This window comes from Syngnathus leptorhynchus, chromosome 12 (genome assembly GCF_054491065.1).
Source record: "Syngnathus leptorhynchus isolate UIUO chromosome 12, UIUO_Slep, whole genome shotgun sequence".
NCBI lineage: Eukaryota > Metazoa > Chordata > Actinopteri > Syngnathiformes > Syngnathidae > Syngnathus > Syngnathus leptorhynchus.
In genome coordinates, this window is record NC_141206.1 from 4793117 (window position 1) to 4813765 (window position 20649).

The 20649-nt window shown below is 38.7% G+C and overlaps 1 protein-coding gene across 2 annotated transcripts; it reads right to left on the reverse strand.

Moving 5' to 3' along the window:
• Positions 1-1326: 1326 nt before the first annotated feature.
• Positions 1327-18758, reverse strand: LOC147047929 (myosin light polypeptide 6). Of its 2 annotated transcripts, none has more exons than XM_085925614.1 (2): positions 18612-18737; positions 1327-2121 (listed from the first exon to the last, which is right to left on the reverse strand). In XM_085925614.1, the coding sequence occupies exon 2, from the start codon at positions 2095-2097 to the stop codon at positions 1495-1497; it is 603 nt and encodes a 200-aa protein (XP_085781740.1). In that variant the 5' UTR covers positions 2098-2121; positions 18612-18737; the 3' UTR covers positions 1327-1494. The 2 variants fall into 2 exon arrangements, 1 of the variants encoding a protein (XP_085781740.1); XR_015067706.1 differs by lacking the exon at positions 1327-2121 and adding an exon at positions 9848-10437 and having other exon boundaries at positions 18612-18758.
• Between the last annotated feature and the right edge of the window lie 1891 nt (positions 18759-20649).

A 20649-nucleotide genomic window follows, 5' to 3' on the forward strand; every position in this document is an offset into this window, starting at 1 on the left:
ATTTATTGCATTCCTCGGGGCACCACGGGTATCTAGACTCATTGGCGTGGGCCGTCTATCTCGTCTTTGCTGAGATATTTCAGTCGTTACCAAAAGGCTATATAGGCTGAAACAACAGGCAGCCCGTGACATTCAAGTATAAATCAAAGAATAATGTCAATTCTAATGGGAGCTCCTGCTTAGTGAGCTTGTTTCCATGTAAGCGTTTGTCTACACTCTCAGTGGTACCATAACAGTAATGTCAATAACATCTACATTGCAGCAACTGGGTTGTTTGTGTTTCTTAAAAGTGACGATGGAGAATTTGTGGCAAGATAACTGATGAGTTAACGTCATCAGGTGATCAAACAAAGCTTTGCTTGTTTGAATGGAGGAGTTCAAGATGGAGTTTTCAAATGTTATTTTTCATGTATGTGTTGATTTTTTTTTTTTTAATCATGATGCTGTATTTTCATGTTGTAACCGCAACCGGCATTTAAGCTCTATCACGGTTATAGTAAAGGAAATGGCCTTCTACTAAAAGACTATCTGACAATTTTGTACGAGCTTGCTAAAAAATGGGATTTCATAAATCAAGACTGCACAGATAAAAGCATTCATACTGATGGTGTATTTTTTTCAGATGTATTATTATAAATTATTAGATACTAGTGTCTTGTAGCATGGTAGCATAGTAATAAAAAGTGAATCATTCATAATGTTTTTTGTCCTTTATATTAAAATAATAATATATTAAAATAAAGTAAAATAAAATTACCTCATTAGCGCAAAATCTTTATCACTCAATTTATGGTTGTATGACAAGATTGAAATTTGTGAACAAATTGAAATTCAAACACGTAAAATCTAAGAGTCATTTTTGTGAGGTGAGCTGTTAGTTTTTTTAATAATAGAAATGTGGCCAATTTTGGTATTCTTTCAAAAAATCTTTCGCCTGCAAGTTGATAATCTGCAAACTCTGGTGACTAAGGCTTTTCTAAACATAATGAACTGTTAACAGGTCACCAAAGCATTAACAACAATTCTAAGGAGCCCTGTCTTTGCAGCAACTATCTCGTATTCGACAACTTTGAACATGTCCAGTGTGTGTGTGTACGTGTGTGTGTTTGCGTGGGCTTGTGCGTCATGATCCACAGCAGCTGCCCCTCCAGCACAATAACAAGAGGGCTCTTTGTGTAAATTGGAGCCACAGCCTATTACTTCTTTTCTTTTTTCACTGCCGACAATACTGGTTCCAAATCACATTAACCAAGTTGATTAGCATAAATAATTTTCCCTTTGAATTTAAATGTTGTTTGTTCTGAAAATGACATTCAAGGGAGGAGGTTTGTGATAAAATTCCCTTTATTAAATGGATGTCCGGGGTATCTCATTGGCATTTCATTACACATTTCCCAAAAGGAAGACAGTGCAGATTTCGTGGCTGGTGGGCACGAATGTTAAAATACCAGTCCATGGTGGCGGGAATTGGTAAAAGTCTCTCTTATTCAGCGTTCATCCGGAGAGAATATGCTTCACAAAGGAAGTGTAGTTGATGCATCCGTTGGCGTCCTCCTGTCCAGCCATGAGTCTGTCCACTTCGTCCTCCGTCATCCTCTCCCCGAGCGTCGCCAGGACATGACGCAACTCGGCCCCCATGATGGTGCCGTTGCCCTCTTTGTCGAACACTCGCAGGCCCTCCACGAAGTCTTCGAAGTTGCCTTGGTCTTTGACACGGGAAATGTGTTGCATCATAGGCAGGAAGGTCTCAAAGTCCATCAACTTGGAGTTCATCTCCTCCGGCCGCGGCTTCCCAAGCACCTTGAGCACATCGGCGTTGGTCGGGTTCTGGCCGAGTGCCCGCATTACGTCCCCGCACTGGGCATACGTGATCTTCATCTCACCCTTCGCCGTTCGATCGAACAAGGCAAAGGCCTCCTTGAAGTCCTCGATTTGATCGGCGGTGAATTCAATGGTAATGCTCTTGGGATCGAAGTCTGGTTCCTTGGGACGCTCCGGCAGCAGCTCTGGGGTTGGAGCCAACTTAGAGGCCGGGGAGGCCTTGGGCTCTGGCTTTTTGGGCTCGAGTTTTTTTGGTTCTATCTTCTTGGGTGCCATGTTTTACAGGGTTGGACAGGTGACCTGTGAAACAAGAACGTCTGAAGGGACTGGTGAGGGTCTACAGAGCACAGAGGCCCACCCTCCCTCGCTCCTCTTTTATATGTGTCTCATCCAGGGAAGCCACAGTGCAATTTTCACCAGTGCACTATAAAAGGAAGAAACCCAAAATAGATCCCCATAGCAAGTGATGTCAACATTAAGTATTGTTCTCAGCTGTTGTCATCTGGCCGGCGGTGCTATTTGTTGTCATTAGCCAGGGTCCAGTTGCATTAGGCCAAAAATGTTCTGTCTCTCTGATGGACAAAGGGATCAGAGTACGGATAACATATCAAGTCACCAGGGAGAGCGACAAAAATAGCTCTTCTCGGCAACTGTTAAAGGTCTGGGAATCGGTGCATTCTCCGGGAACTCCTTTTTTTTGTCGTTTAACATCTGTGGCTGGTCACATCCGGTCTCACTTAGGCTTCTTACTTCTGACTCACTTTAATAATGTGAATATCCCCATTCGTAGACATGAGGGTGCTCTTTTTTACAATGATATGATATTTTGATTATTTGAAGTAGTTTTACTAAAATTCCATGTAAAGTGATAAAAATGTATTGTAGATTTGAAACATATAAGAGTAGCCTTTCTAAGTTTGATTGATTATAAAAAAAAGTCCAAGTTCATAAAAAGAGGCTTCAAAATGTTCTCAAACCGAAATATCTGCGACCACACATGCTCAACTGTCAAACACAACTACGTCCAGAATATTTCTTGTGTTCACACATTTCTACATATTTGAGCGGCAAAATTGAAAAACATGATTCAAGTGGACATCACATCAGCCAATTCACTGATGCATGACATCAATTCCCCGAATTTTCTAGTTCACAGAACACACTATTAAAATAACAACAGACACCCAAAAATAATAAACGCCTCTTTTGCCAGTGACCTCCAACCGTGACGAAAACTTTCCTTCGTGGTTTGGCATCTTTCTGCTCACTTATTCTTTCATTTTTACATCTGCAAACAGATCATCCCAGTGTAATGGCTACATCAGATGCCACTTACTGAAGTAGTCCACTAAACAGCATTTCTGTCACACAAGCACAGCTCATCCAGTTATGTAGCGACATCGACAGATGAACACCGTTGCCAGCCTGCAGGAGGAAACCCAAGATTTGTCCTAAAATGGCCCGCGTATGCACCCGCTGTATCGGTTGCCCGGCAACAGCCGCGGTCTCATCATGTATGCCCAACCTGATGCGGTGATTTGTGGTGGACCTGCAAATGCGACATTTACGGTCAATAGGCAGCACGGAGGCTCTGACTTCTTTCTTTTTAGTGACCAGCCGATTCCGAGGATGAGATGTGGCAAAGTACAATTTGATAGCCTTGCAGAATTATCAGAATGTGGACGATTTGAACAGTGAATTTCAATTAATTGAATGAGCCTGCGATTGGTTGGCAACCAGTTCAGGGTGTCCCCCGCCTACTGCCCGATGACAGCTGGGATAGGCTCCAGCACCCCCGCGACCCCCGTGGGGACTAAGCGGTTCAGAAAATGAATGAATGAATGAGGGTGTTCTCAAGCATCAGTGGGTGCTGGTCAACAAATAATGCATTTTCACCACAAGAAGTTTTAATAGGAACTCTTGGGTGTGTTTGGGTTGTGGGAACTAATGTCCATATAAATTAGTCCTGAGATATTTAATTGTGACCAAAATAAGGAGAAAGATGAATAGAAGAGTTCAAGGAACTCTCGAGTTTTGCAGCACTAAATATAACTGGAACCTTTTAGTGTCAGGAACTACAAAATACCAAGACAACTTGTGGATAAATTCATAAGTGTTATGGCACAAAAATCGAAGCCGGTAAAGGTAAAACATCAAAATCGTCAGTAATTTTCTCGGGTTCTTCTTTTTACATCAGGACGCATTTTGTTTGATACGTTATGGGTTCATGTGAGGCTTACTTTGTGCGCCGGATTAGACAGGCAGTTGAGAGCAGATGCAAAAGTTTAGAGTTTGCATTTTTGCGGGTAGAAAAGGGCCACTGAAGACGTTTGGTCCACTTTCTCGGGGATTAAGTGTCTGAATTCAACATACTGGCATTCCAGCTGAGAAAATCACCTGGTAAGCTCCAAGGAAAACATCTTCTAAGCCTGTGTGCTGCTGGGATAAACAGGTAAAAGCCAGTCAGAGACATCCGCCAAAACAGCATCACAGTTGCATCGGAAATAGACCGGTCCGGCTGAACAGGAGAGGATTGGACCACCGAGCCAAGTACTCCAAAGAGAATCGAGGAGTATGAATAGCCTGGAAACTTCTCTAATCTCCCTGTCAGAATTCCAAGTCAAGCTTGGGAGAAATGGGCATAGTGCTCATTGCTTGCCTGGGAGATGAAGCAATTGTGTGCTTTGCCAGCTATTGTTTGACTCACAACAGGCATGACTACCTCAAAGAAGCAATGCCGTACGAGAAGAGACAAAAAGTTGATGGGTGTGTAACGGATCATAAAGTTCATTTTGGCTCTCTCATTGTATTCATAAAACAGTTGAACGACATGAGATGGAAACAAACAAGCTTTTTAAAACCTAATACTGTAACATTCTGATGGTAAGAGTTTCTACTGTAGTGTAAAATCTTTGATTTTAATGACAGAATCCTATCAAACACCTTTTGGGGGAGATCAAGAGTTTCTTAAATTGTGAATGAATTGGAAAAATACTCCATCTGCACTGTTGAACAGACCCACGGACTAGAAATACCGTTATAATGTTTCCTGTCCCGCATGACTCAATGATTATCTCTTTGGGTGAGGAAATGATACCAATTGCTGTTCGGTGTCATCTCTGCTGACATGCCGACGCTCGCTGATGTGCGGTGTATCTTTTTTTAATCGCAGGCCACTGCTATTTTTATTGCTGTCTAAATGAAATACACAAAGGGACTTTCTCTTCTGGGGAGGGGGGTTAAAAATCATTATATCATTGTTTCACCCAAACAGTTTTGTCAGGGGTTAAGTTACACACCTGAGTTCATCTGCTGCTATGTGTATTGGGTTCTTATTATTATTTTCATTTTGTGTGTCTTCAGTTGAGCGTGAAGTGCCTTTTCCTGTTTGTGGGTTTACTAGCTCAGGGAGCAGCGGGGAAAATGACAGGGAGAAGCGGGTGAGGGGAAAGAGGAAAGAGCAGAAAACATGGATGTCTGCTGTAATTAAGCAAGTGAAGTATTGGAACAGACAGTGCCTTTGCCAGCTCTAATTCTTCAAACATGGTCTTGATTAAAGTGTTTACACAGTTGTGTGTGCAAACGGATTCCTGGAAGAGTCATCCCATTATAACAATTCAATAGTAACTGGTCTACAGTATTAGACCATTTCTTTTCGAGTTCCTTTAAACATTTGTCCTTATTATCGCGGTCAGTGCTTATGTTGATATTGTGGAACTTCATTACACCTTCACCTCAAGGTTTATGTTTTTTAAGCATTTTTATTCCAAGAAATTAAAGATTTTTTTTTTTTTTTTGCAGAAAATAACATCAATAAAAAAATTTACCCCCCCTCCCATTTTGCTAGAGAACTAAAATATTAAAACATTGCATCATTCATAACTGTCATTCAAGTGTAAAAATAAGTCAAGTGAACCTAAATAATTGTCAAAAGTAACTGAGGTTGCGGGAAAATGTTTAATGGGTAGTGTCACTGGGGTCGGGTGGCTTACTTACTACATAATATTGTATATAATATCTACATTTGTGTTTTTTTCCTGTACTGTATAATATGGTCTATGTTTTCATCGAATTTTTGGTCGATGGGAGACTGAAGATGGAAATTAACTCACATAGCAACAAAATGATGCAAAGCAAATCTTCTTTGTGATTAAAGACATCTCCACATGGTCCGTACTCAATGAATGAAATAAGCAAATAATGAGGCATAAAAACAACAAAACACAGCCTTAACTACAACGATGCATTGGGAAATTAAAAAGTTTAACCTTCTTATAATCCATTCTCCCCACATTCTTCTTTGGTGAATATGCCGTGAAAGCGCAACCTTCATTTGGAATAAGTGTCACATTAAAAAGCCAAAGAACAAACAAAATTGACACAAGTTGATCGCTTAATGCTAACTGAACTGAGGTCTAGGGTGATGTTTGGAATTGTTAACACCAATGTGTATCTTTATTTGAAAATGTATTTTATTTTCTGATTATTGACATTTTCATGGTTTTTTTTAGGCTTACGTATGTTCACAAGAAAAATTCTATAGAGGCTTTGACTGCCGTTTGGACTTTTAAGGCCTACCTGTCAAAAAATAAATTGAATCTTGACGGCTGACCTTTCAGGTCTTTTCAATTTGACTTACAAGTATGCACCGTGGCCATGAGCTTGGTCTCCTATTTTAGCAGGTTACCTAAAGTCGGACTTGGTCCAAATCCATCAATGAAATACAACCACTGTCTCAGGAGCTAACCCGTGTCAGTTCAGACTGGACCGTCAGGCCGCCTGCAGTCGCACCCGGTGTTATCTGCCGGATTAAAGTCTGGCTCGCAGTACGCCTCGTCACACAGATATAAACAAACACACCACAAAGATCTCCACAAAACATGCACTCATCCAGCCATGCATGCAGTGGAAGGCAGCCACTCGCTCAAGTCCAAAGGGAATGGCAGACATCAGTTAGAGATTTACTGCTGGGATTTGAATGCCTCACCCCACCAGCCCTCAAACACTGTATCCCTCTGAATATCACAGAATATAGACAGGTATACAAAGTGCAAATAAAAACTAGCAAAAACAAATATGTGTAACATTTCATCTGGATTGTCAGGAAAGTATGTTCACACTATGGTCCTACCAGTGGTGAACAAGCTACAATTTACACCTCCGAATCTTTTTTTACAATCACACTGAGGAAGTATGCAGAAGTCTTTTTACTTTTGGTTGTTAATTGTCAGTTTCTTAACAAATGGTTGATACATCTATTTTGCAGCCGCGTACACAAGCAGGGCTAAAGTGAGGTACACGCTTACCGACCGTGAACATCTTAACATTTTTTTTTGTCATTGTGCTGAATGACTTAAATAAACACGACACAAAACGTGTGGTACTGCTCAGCTTTGAGTTGACCTTACACGTGAAGATTTGCAATTGTAGATATTGAAAAAGTTTCAAGTTTGTCTGACAGACATTCTTTGCTGACACGGCAATAAATGAAGATTATTACCAGGGTAGACTGGCAGCAGTGCGCTTGGTGTAAAAATGGACGCAACTTCATTTTGCTGCCAGGGCAAATCTAGTCTAGCATGCGTGGAGCTGCGCTGCGGCTCTCTGGTTGTTCCAGTCGAGTTGCCAAACCCCTGATGCACCTCCTAATTTGGTATCAGAAACTAGACAATTTCTGTGCCATCTGCCATTCCGCCCAACGCATCTCACAATTTAGTGACAAAAAGTAGACTGATATTGTCGACTGGCTAAAAGGAGGTATATTTTGCACCACAGTTGGCATAACTCTTTTGTCCGGTGTGCCCCATGGACCACTACTAAGTTGGTGCCACTTCATTGGACCATAGGTTGGTTAATACTTTCACACGGTACCATCAACATTCCATTTGGTCATTGTTGCAGATTTCCTTCATTGTATCTTTGCAAACACAAGCGTCGTGACTTAGCTATTAGTTTTACTAACCATGTGACCTTCCAGGTAAACAGAAGGGGGAGATATTGATCTTGAATTAAGGTCAAGCGCTCCCACTCTTCAATTACACTGTCCAAGGACTTCTTGCTCATTTGAGATTGACAGATCAGAGAAGACTAGATTAAGATTGGAAAAAATGATTATCAAGATGACAGATGCCAAAAGCCCTCTCCAGAATTGATAAACATTGAGTGTTTTTTTCTCTGTGTGTGGTGTGTGTGTGTTTTGTAGATTATATAGTAGCTGTGACATGCAATAAACTCACACATTTTTAGTTTATGATAAACAGATCCAGTCACCAAGTGATTACATGGCGTGTCAGTGAGTGGAGAAAACGGACATCTAATAAAGGTTACACAAATAAATCTAAAATATATAAATACAAGCAAGCAAGTAAAAGAACCAAGACACAAAAAACTAGCCATGGACAATTAGTATGATAATAAAGAAATTTGCTATCATTAAGAGCAACTATGTGGTGCTTGGCTACTAACTCAAGAATACTTAAAATTAAATACAATTCAGTGTAATGAAATACAGCAAAATCTTTTGTAAACAAACATTTATCCATCACGGAATATATTTGATACAATTAAGCATAATGGAAATTGGAAAAAGAAAACTAAATATATATTGACTTATTTGCTCCGCCTGTAACTGTGAAATGTATTTCTAAGCCACCGTGTCAATTAATATAGTTTGCATCGTGTCTTCAATGTTTTCTCCATGTGTGCACACTGAGCAATTTATTGCACAGTTTATGTCAACAATACAACTTGTCCTGACTGGTTTACTAATATTGGCTGTTGGTGATTGCCAAATGGCAAGGACGCTGAATAAAAATTGGTTTATGCATTGTCTCTGGTTAGTTGTTTGCTTTTGTGCTTCAAACAAATGGCACCTGTGGAGGTAGGGCTGCTTTACCCTTAACATTTTTCTGCTCAAATGGCAGATAAGAACCATACTGTAAAATAAAAAAGTTTACTGTCACACAACAGCTAACATGTTTATTGGATGCACTGTTGTAAAGTCAAAGAAATGATCAAGGCTACAGAAATACGGCCATCGAAGTTTTAGCCTTATCACTGGCCACATGTTTTTGGTTCTTGTGTGTGCGACCTTGCAACTATGGAGCAATTGTAAATTGTAAAAAACTGAATATTAGAATTCACGCAAGAGTCAGCCTTGGACTCTTTTCCATTAATAAACTGTCAGGATGTCACGGTGGGATAGCACTGCCACTAAAGAAGAAGAGGAGAGTGTCATATGAAAGCAAGTCTACATCTGTGGAGCAACACAATGGGATTCGCTGGACCTTGGAAATAGTACAAGATCTTCCATCTTTTTAGTTGTGGCTATTTTAAGTAAAGAGATGTTGTGGAAATATGTCAAATCATCAAGTTAAAATACATTTTCGAATGACTATGAAGGACGTTGTTCTGCAAAAACGAGCAAATATGCATCAGAGCAACAAGATAGAGAAGGACTTCGAAGTTTTTTAGTTGAGTATTTTAGGAATGAGTTTATACTGAGAATAAATGTAGCTCCTCTTTATCAAATGAGCTATAGCGTTTTCCATTTTGTGATATTTATCTGGCGATAATTAGAAAATTAACTGGTGCAGAAAAATCAGGTGAGAAAAAAAAAATACAACGCTAAATTGTTTAGATCAAGCTAATTTAAAAACAGGCAAAAACTAAATAGTAAGAAATATTAGTCATGATGAAGTAGACAAAAAAAAACACTTCATAATAAAACTATTAAAAGTAGTGCACATTTACATCATCCATAAAACAACCCAATACATTTGGTTGATTCGTTATTATAATTTAAATGTACTTCAAATAATGTGTTTCCTCTGTGTTTTCCAAATGGCTTCCGTTCTCATAATATTTTTCAGTATAGTGAAGCGCCGCTATCGAGCCCCGCTGCAAATAGCAAAAAGCCTCGAGTAATAGCCGCCTATTCATAAAGATTTGCAATTAGCCATAGATGCCACAAGATGGCACTAAAGCATTTCTCTCATTTAGAATAAACAAAGTTCGGTGTCCTCGAGATGTCAAAAGATGGCGCCAAAGCCATATTTTGATATTAGATGTTGCTTTGGCTTGAGCACAAAAAAAAGGAAAATGTGAGTTTTTCCACAAAATATCAGCATAGTTTCAGAAATAAAATCACAAATCACTGACTTTACCAATGCTGAACCACATATATGCTGTGGCTGATGCAGCTTATTCTTGAGTCTTCCGGGAGTTAGTCAGTCAAGAAGATGGCCTGGTGCATCAACAGACCTCTGAACACCACTGAATCTGTGAGTATGATTCATGAGTGCCCTCATGTCATTTTTCTTTATTCCGCAGCAACCGGCACGACGGTACAGTTGAGAGCTACAACAGCGATTAGCTTTTAGGTTCCACACACTCAGGTAGCGCTTGTGTATTTGGGGTTTATATATAGGGGACAGTGGGAATTGAAGGGGTGCAGTGGAGGTCATTATAGTCCGTCAGCCGTCAGAGTGTGGGTCTCCATCTTGCTGAGTGATTGAGCGATAAGGCAGTCACAAGCCATGCAGGCTGGTCGTACATCAAGGAAATACAAGCCACCTCCACTAGCTCCCCGCATCCCCAAGGTGATATTGACTCGGGCTTGATAAAAAAAAAAGGGAGGGTGGGTAAGGAAGAAATATTTGCGATCAGCATGCTAACCTCACAACTTGAATTAATCAAAAGCGCATCTGAGGTTATATCTACATTTTTGTATGCAGCTCCTCACAAGAGAGTGTATTAGATTTGTAAGATAATTAAGATGTTTTGCTGTATCATTTTGTATCATTTCTCCTGGTCCTTATTATATGCAAAGATAAGACAAGAGCTTTCAACTCACTCAGTCGACAAACTGCAATTATTATATATTTTTGGGCATCTACTTTGAAGTCAGACCACTTCTTCTTTTCTAATGTGGTCCTGTCAAAAGCCACTACTTTCACTCCAGCACTGACCTCCTGCCACTCGTAACAGTTTCTTTTTGTTCGTTATGGTGCCGCCAAGGCCAGCCAACAATATTGCCTTTCTTGCCTCCACCTGACCAATAAGAACCTCGGAATTGCGTTTTTTTTTTTCTCTTTGTTTCACACGCCACCATCATTCACCCTCACTGACCAGCATGGCTCATACAATATATTCATGCGTTGCCTGACATTGACCGTACATAATTGAATATGCGCACATGGGCCGTGTGCACACTTTTCTGAGTGAAATGTGACTTATCAAAGTAAAATGTCTTGCATCCTACCTGGCATTAAGCTTCATTTATAAAAGTCAAAGTCAAAGTCTGCTTTACAGTCTTCACGTCAAGACACACAAAGAGATCGAAAATGCGTTTCCAATTATCCCACGGTGACAAGACATATCACATGTATATATGTATATATATATATATATATATATATATATATATATATATATATATATATGTGCACACGCACACTCACACACATCATATTATATTGGTCCATGGACAAACAAAACATTCAAGTAAACAATACAAAAAGTAAAATTCCAAGTGCAGTGTATCTCAAGTATCTCAAGTCTTTGTAAAGTACAGATTCTTGATCCAGCTTTCGCAGTAAATTGTATTCCATTTTTCTGTTGAACCTGGAAAAACAACAACAAAATCCAGTGAGCATACTTAAGTACCACACAGATTTTGTGACTCAAATCTCGTATCAGCCCAAAAAGTCAGGATGTGTGCACAAGTGTGTGAATGTGTGTGTGAGGTCCAAGCTTAATTCCAGCATGCTTGCCAATCAAATTTCTACCCATCCGGACTCTCGGAAACAGATCGAGCCAAATTCTGTCCGAGACTATGCGGTTGTGTTTGTTCGCCCCTAATTGCCTGCTGTCAAAATGTCTTGAGTGAGATGATAGCAGGAAATAGGACAGGGCATGCGTGAACCTCATTAAGCCATCACTCAGTGCTGCAGATGTGGCGGAATGAAACAGAGTTACACAGGAAGATATTAGCTGTGTCACTTGTGGGTTTTGATCTTGAAAATAATTGTTTATTTTGACAAATAGAATTGGAAAAAAAATCATGGGGCACTTTGAAGAAGAGATAGGCTACAGCACTGGTTTTAAGTGGGTCATTGAGGTATGACAATATTGGCCTCACTCCACTTTGATTTTTTTTAAACTTATTATATGTTAAATGCTTAAGGACCGGTATTTTTGTAAATTTATGTTTTCCCAAATAAGCTCAAAAGGGTCATCTAAATGTTCTAGGAGTTGGTTTCAGGTTTTGGTTTTAATAAGTGATACCCAGTCCAGCTACTTGTCAATCATTACACAGAGTCGCCTCCCACTTCCATCGCTTAAATAGTAATTCTTCTTCAACTTGCCCGAAAGAAATGAAAGAATTTAAAGGTGGGGAAGTTAGGTTTCACCTCATCACCCAAAAGTCCAAAGTCAGCCGTCAAATTCGACACCCCGGAGCCACAGTACCAATTTACGGAGTTGCTGTTATGGCCATGTCGGAATGTGAAATGTGAATCGTGCAGCCTAAATGAGTCCTAGCGAGAAAATGAGATTCTTGGGGAGAGCATTAAAAATACAAAGAATATACAGCAAAGGAACCCAGAGGGTGCATATCACTGAGATGTGGGCTATACATAATGCACAAGGCTGAAGATGCCATCTCAAATATGGTAATAAGACACTGGAATGGGGGTGGGAGGGGGGGTAGCTAATGGATCAGCACATTAAGTACACTTCTTCGAGATGAAGCAGCATAAAATAAGAGGGTAAATTTGCAGGATTGTTAATGTCGCCAGACAGAGCTATTTGAATTATACTTTCATTATTTATCAGGAATCTCTTATCTAAGTCTCAAAAGTCAGGGGGTTTAATTTACGGTAACTAATTCCATAAAGTGCTAAGTAGCACAAAAATCTAGGAATTAAGAACAAGAACTAATTTTAACACTAGGTGACTACAGTCATTTCAGCTATTTTGCATCGATCAATATTATGTTTGGATGTAATTTTGTTAAATTTTTCAAAACTAGGATTACAGTTACAATAATTTGAAGATAAAATAATCCGATTTACAGCGCATATTTAAAATAACATTTGTTTTTATAATGTTTTATTATTGTTGTTATTGTTGTAAAAAATGAATTCAAATATACTTGGGTTATGAAATTATTGTTATTGTAATTATCATTATAATTATTGTAAGTATTAAGACTGGTGGTATGGATGTAGGTGTATTAACAATAAACAAAAAACAAAAAATTCATGATGATCACGTATTTAAATATTATGTAAATTTGCATGAGCGAAATATTCCAAACGGCTGCGTCTTACTCAGTCGTGGTGGTGCAAATGCACAAAGTATACTTGCATATTTAAGAGTGACTTTATATTTGTAAAACAGACTCCAGATGCTTACCACGATTACTTTCTCCCAGAGGGAGTACAAACAGTATCACTGTTGATCATAACGAATTAAGATGGCGCTTATAATGGCCTCTGAATTAACACGTTTGCAATTCATGCACCGCCTAATGCGTAGAAAGGATGGGCGTTTGTTAAAGCAGAGAATCAATATGCTCTTTCGTTTCACAAATCCCTTCTCACCTTTCCTGAGCAGATGGCTTACTCAAGAGCGAGGAAGAGCAAAAAAAAAAAAAAGGATGCCAACCAGTAATCATATGTGCAATAAATGGTGCTGGTTATGTTCCTGTGGAGTGACGACAGATGGCGTGGTGATGGTCCTGCCTCGGAGTGTGTATGCGCAGTTTAGAGAAACCCTCACGTTGCCCCTGATTGGGACTTGTTAAGCACGGTGGTTGTCTACACCTATCGCCAAGGCAACTATCCAAAGGAGCCATAAATCACAATGAAAATGTCTTTCATTGACATCTCATTTTCTTAGTGTGTGGGTGCTATTGGGTGAGAGTTAAAGCTAGTTGAAAATTAGAGTAAACAACGTCAACCTCGAAATTAGCTTGGCATTTATCCCAACGATTTGCCGTTCGGGAATTAGAATTGATCATGTGGATGATGCAAGTAGAAGCTTCAAGTGGTCTCGATTGGCTCATTTTTGCAAATATAGCTTAACAAAAACCCTGTAATGAAGTCAACGTCAGACTCTTAATGGGATTTTCAATCATTTTATTATCGTCAAACACAAGCGAGTGAAGACGAGTGCCTCCATATGAAAATGTAGACGGACAAATACTATCGTGAGAATTCCGATGGTATAGTCCGTTCAGTCTTATCCAAACGGCCTAACACCGGTTGTGCACAATGAACTTTGGAAATGGGCCTTCAGTGCGGGTTGAAATGATCTAATGATCTTAACTCATTCACTGCCATTGACAGCTATAGACGTCATATATCCATTTTAACTGGGCTGGCAGTTAATAACATCATCACGTTGCCATATTGTTCCAAAAAATAATGCAACTACGAGTGGCCACATTTAAGGATGAATGCCTTATACAAAATTGTTGTATATTCTTATGTGACACCAACCTATGTGCTCAAGAGCAACTCAATGATTTTTTTTAAATTTTGACAAATATATTTTCTCTTCTTGCTGATACCCCCCATCGCAAAAAGAAAAATGTACAGTCCCAGCATCGTCTATAAAGTAGCCTGTAATTACCAAACAAATACAAGAGAAAAAATCTGGCTATCATTGTAGCCTTTATCAGAGTAGTCACACCTTCCTGGTGTGAGGGTCTAAAAATAATTTGGTCATAAAATAATATGACTAAATTTTCCTGACCTAAACAAGTCCGTTTTCCAAGGTAAGAAAATTTGCCTCTCTCTACCTGACGAAAAATATGTTTGAACAATTCAAATCCAAAGCCTATCAAACATTACAGCAATTGACACAAGCGCGAGCTGTACTTTTTAACACCCGCACTTGTTCCTTTATTTGAATACAGATTCAAGTCACTTTACTGCTGGCTTTGAGTTGGATCCATATCGGACTCATTTATAGCCAGTGGCTTCATATATGTGATATGATCATAGCGATCCTTTAAACGCTGAATGCCAGATACGTCGAGCACATCCATTCGCTGATTGGCATCAGCAGTTTCATTCAAGACTTACAATCAGTGGCGCATTGTTGTCGCTTGGCCACCAGCTAGTAATTATCAGTCATACCTGTAGCAATGCTATCCCACCCTTACAAATAGAACACAGCACGCTTTAATGCCAGACAAAGGCTGCTTGCCATAATTAAACAGCTTCTCTTCTGACACGTTACATTGTGTTGCCTGCCAGCCAGATCCGTGGCCCAAAGGAATCGTGACTCAACTTGTGTTGATCACATATGCTTCATTCGCTTCTTTTTTTTTTTTTTTTTTTATGTGGATCACACGTCCAACTGTGCGCAAGCATATGGGGCTGTTTGTGTCTCAGATTGTGTGAAGTCTGCATTCATTGTTTGTGATTTCCTAACTCAAATGAGCAGAATACAGAAAGGATAAACATCTAATATGTATCTAATAGAAACCTTCTGCTCACGTAAACTAGTTCAAAGGTAGACTTCACTGGATGAATTTACACAATTTCTGATTGGAATGCTTTTCCTCCTCTTTTGTTTACATATGTCTAAACTTCGTAGGCATGTCGATCAGCCGGGCTGTTACATTTAGTACGTTCAACACTATGACCTTTCTTTGACCTTCTATAGATGTATTTGAAAGGATGTGTATGTATTCAGGAAATGAGATACTTGAGAATTCAGCCAATAATATGCATATGTGCCCTCATTGTGGATAGGACTGAGCGACTGACTTGACATGTTTCTACTACAGATCTATTTTTGATAGATTTTGAAAAAGGTTTACTAATTACAGACGAACCGTCAGCGACTATGTTCTTTAATTATTAAAGTAACTGTGCATAGAATATGACTTTCTTCTTCTGCTTGCATTATTTGCATTAGCAGCACACTTAGGAGCTCCATCATCATGAGATGCTCTTGTTACGCTCATAAGGAGATTGGAGTCAATCGGACAGAGCTGACAGATGGGAAAAAAGCCGGACAACGTACACTTGGGCTGATCTGACAGGGGCCACCATTAAGGCAAGTGACCGACTGACAGACTGTGTCATGCAGGCAGACAGAGTCAGTCGAGCACGAGAGAAAATGCTCTGACAGACTCAACATGGACTGACAAATGGACGAGGAATGCCCCGACTAGAAGTTTTACTTAACTTATGGACCAAACTTAAATTGCTTGGAGGTTGTCCATGAGATATGCAAATATGAGCAAAGCTGTAGATATTTCCACGTGTTGCCACAGTCAACTTGAAAAAGTAATTTAATTACTTCATTGATTACTTGACTTACTTAAAGTACCCACATTTGATCACACATTGATTATACAAATGTGGTGGGAATTCTGACTGAAAAGAAGGTATTAATCCATTCATAAAACAAACTTATATGCATAGAATGACTTAATCATGCATTATCATTCATTCTTTGCTTATTATTATGAACATCTATGACTCCAAAACGACTTCAAAGTTTGCAAAGATCTTCACTCCTCATTCAAAGGCGAGGTTTTAAAAGACTTGTTCTTTTCAAATCCACAAGATCAAGAAAAGGCCACGACAAGCAAAGAAAAGCAAGGGTAACCTTTGTTTTGAAATGTAGAAACAGCAATACAAATGCTTGGTCACCCCAAGTTTTCAGTTCTGACCTTGGAGGAGGCAGAAGTGTTTTTCTCTAAGGACATGCAAAGAATAATAAACTAGTTGCTGTGGAGGATGGAAGGGGCGTAGCCTACGCTTGTGACGTATAACTGCAATGCAGGCGGAAGCTATGCTCCTATGAGTTATAGTCACTCAGACAACAAAGAAAAGCAAAACCAATGGTTAAGGTTGAGTCATGATTCACAGAAATATGTTAAAATTGAATGTGTAATAGCAGTCTGGTGTAATACAGTCATTATTTTAAATACAGCATTTAACAAAGTTAAGTTGTGGCTAGAATATTGCGATCCAAGTGACTCATCTCACTTCTCATGTCAACACACATCTTTGTAACCTGATTGCCTTGAATTCATGAAATCTGACATTTCAAATGAAAATATAAGGCCCAGGGTGCTGAAGCAGGGAAAATGATGAATCAGGGACATTGACTAGTGGTAAAACAGAGAAGAGATTAGGAGATAATAGGAGAATTGTCTGTAGTTCAGGTTGTCATTGAATCCTTCCACTGTGGGTCAGCTTCTTGGGGCATCGACTTAATCAGTAATGACGACACAAAGCAGAAGGCTGGGCCGCTTCCAGACGAAAGCACTTGTCAAATTACCCGCAGCGCATCGATTCGCAATCGATTCACAGTCCGTCTTAGATAGGAGAGTGGAAGCAGGTGACGAATGGCATTCTTTTATACAGGTAAAGGCGGTAGCAACTTCTTTGGTAAGAAGATCGAGAGGGTGTTCGAGACACATGCTTTTGGGAAAATTATATATTTATAAATATTCAAGGGCCAATCCTAATCTCAATTTTAATTAATGTATTCATTTAAAACATTGAATCGTATTGGCTTCTGTATAATCGCTGCCGACGGGCTGAAGCGTGTCGTAATTTGGCAGAATTTTTATTTTTTGTTAGTTCAGACGCCTGGGCGGTATATTTTTACAAATTAATGACTAAATTGGTTTAAATTATATTACCATTTAAAAATAACATTAACAGTATTGCATCAACATTGACAAAAATATGTCCGCGGTGTCCTTTTTTAAATGTCAATGTCGTCAAGTGTGCGACACTGAAGATGCAAGTTGCTACTCGTGCTCGCTGGTACACTTTGTAGGTTACGTCTTCTCAAGTATACACCCTCACAGATAGACATCTTAAGTACAATTCCAAACAAGTACACATCACAACAAGTACGCTTTTTCCGCTATACCCTCTCAAGTGTAGATCTTCAAAAATACATCGTTAAAGAAGGACATGCTCTGAAGCGCAATTTCTCAAAACAACAGTCATATTTTGGGCTATATCCTCTCAAGTGTACTTAAGAAGAAGGCATGTCAAGTACACCTCTTCACAAAGTTTCAAATACAAGTCTTAAGGAAGATGCATTTTCACAACTGAATATGAAAAGCTCAAGTACACAATATTCTTCACAATAAGATGTCTTTGTAACAACTCAAATGGCACATCTTTAGAAGGACACATTCTTAAAGATTTCCTCATAATGATACATAATAGGCCACTTTCTTTTAAATTAGGTCTTGTTTGTATCTGAACTGCCTTCCACACTCATAGATCCTTATTTGAGGATGCATCAAAGTTTCTGATGAGGTCAAGGCAGCATAGGGGCCACACCATGAGTTTCTCCCTTTCATCGATGGATGATGGAACATTTGTGAAATAAAGTTATTTTTATGCATCACAATGGACCATCTTAGATCATTGAGAGTGAAAGAAAGTGACATTCACGCAGAAGTTGTTCAAAATCCCTCAAATACAATGAGTACAAAAGTTTTATAAAATACAAATGATTCTCCAACAGAATGAAATGAAAATCAGACTGAATAGACTATGAAAGTATTAGAAAAAAAACATTTGATTATCAAATGAATGCACCCTTGCAAGTAAAATATTCTTGCAGACAACCACTTTCAGAGAGGTACAAATTTACAAGCAGAAGGTTTAGTTTCAGATTCTAATATGAAAAAAAATAACAAGCCATTTCATGAAACAAATCTTGTGAATCTAGTGAATTTTTTCACTGAATAAGTTCATCAGGAAGTTTAGTGCTCATTGCACTGAGCTCACCTTTCCTCCTTGTAAACAGCTATGTCCTTCTGCTGTGATCATTGTTCTACTTTATGCCACGGCTTGTGGATTGCGTTACAAAGCATATAATTATGCTTCTCTTGAATTATGAACCCGAGCAGAGTCGCAAAGCATGCACCTGCCGAGTAAGTAGACACGCTAAATCATTAGTGCAAATACAAACTGCTGTGCATTCTACTGCAGGAAGTTGAAGAAAAAGCTGTCTGGCTTGGGGGGAATGGGTGTCGTCATTTTGAAAGGGTTTGCCATCCTCATCATCACCTCAGAGGGTAATGATTTTTGTCAGCGTGACAGCATATCACCTCCGCTCGCAGTTCAACGAAATAATCATGTCATATTGTTATGGCATGCTGGCGTTATTATGACCTTGGTCAATTTACTACATGATCATTGATTTGAGAAATAAAAAACTAAATCAAATACATTCCAATACTATATATAGTACCTACACATGAACTTGAAACCATTGTCTAAACATTATTTTAAAAATATTACACACATATATTGTTGAATCCATCATAATAGTTTCATATCATATAAAGGTTGTATCATAATAATAATAATAATAATAATAATAAAGCAATTCCCTGGCACTCTGTACTACGTCAAAATTAGAATCACCTACTGTATAACTGTGTGTGTGTGTGTGTGTGGGGGGGGGGGTTAGGGGGCGTTGATAAATCAAGTGTAAATTTGTCAACATTTAAAGAGGAAGTCAATTATAAATTAGAAATCATTTCCAGAGTACAAATAAAAAGGTTCTATTTAGGGTAAATGAATGAAATGTAGGTGTTTGGGTAAACACAAAGACATGACAGAAAAACAAAGACATAGAGACACAAAGATTAATCATCTGAATGTGCAAAAGATGCGGGGAAACCATGGTTACGTCTAATAATTTCATGCCATACATGTCAATCACTCAGTAAAATGAAAATGAAACCAGTGCATATTCTGAGCACAATATGCTGCATCTTTATTAAAGTGTAAATCATGTTGTCACAGGTGGGTGTTGGGAAACAGGATGTATGCATACCCGCCAGCTATCATGGAAAATGGAATTTGAAGGAAAATATAAACAAATAAATAAGAATCAGGGAGAAAATCTGCACTCTGGTATATTACCACGGTTCTGAACACGCATGCAGGTTTAATAGATAAAACAGGCGGAATATTTAAACACACCTGCATATTGACTGCCATAAACAACACGGGTGACTATGAAATTCTAATCCATTATATCCATTATGTATCCCTAAATATTAATGTAAAAAAAGTCTTTATTTATACAGTACTGTGTATATAAATAAATTAAAATATTGAGCACATTAGGTTTTGTAGATATTTGTATTTATTTTATTGGTTTTAACTCAAATTTGCTTCAAAATACAGTACAAGTGACCTCAGGGCGAATTTTTAACCTAAAAGAGGCCAATCAGTGGGCCTCAAGGACTGAAGTTTGACACTTGTGGTCTACAAGTTGTTATTCGCTTGACTTTGTCCCCTTATTCTGGGTTTTTACCATTTGCATGCAGTACAGAGATGCTGGAAAAAAGGTGGACAATTTACACAACTTTAACAAAACAAGTTTGTACCTCGATTCCATATCGGTGTAATTGATACATAATTCTATAATAGAAAAAAGGTTTAGGTTTGCTCCTTCAAGTACACAAAATTCATTATTATTTTATTGGATAGGTATTTGTATGATTCATTCTCTGCATATTTATAAAGCCTAAAATAATCTCAAGAAAAACAACTTCAGTCTCAAAAATATGAAATTCAGACCTATTCAGTAAAAATTATTATCTATGAAGGTGAAGCATTTATTGAATTGGCTGGCATTATATTGAACATAATGGAACCAATTTGGCCAGGAACAATTACATCAGTGGCAGCCTTGATGGCCATGAGAAGCCTTTAGAGAGCAACGGTGGCAGCATCTTTTCTGTGTCAGTCGCTTCTTTTCTTCAATGTCGGTCCAAATGTGCTCCAAGGCAACAAATTTCAATTCATA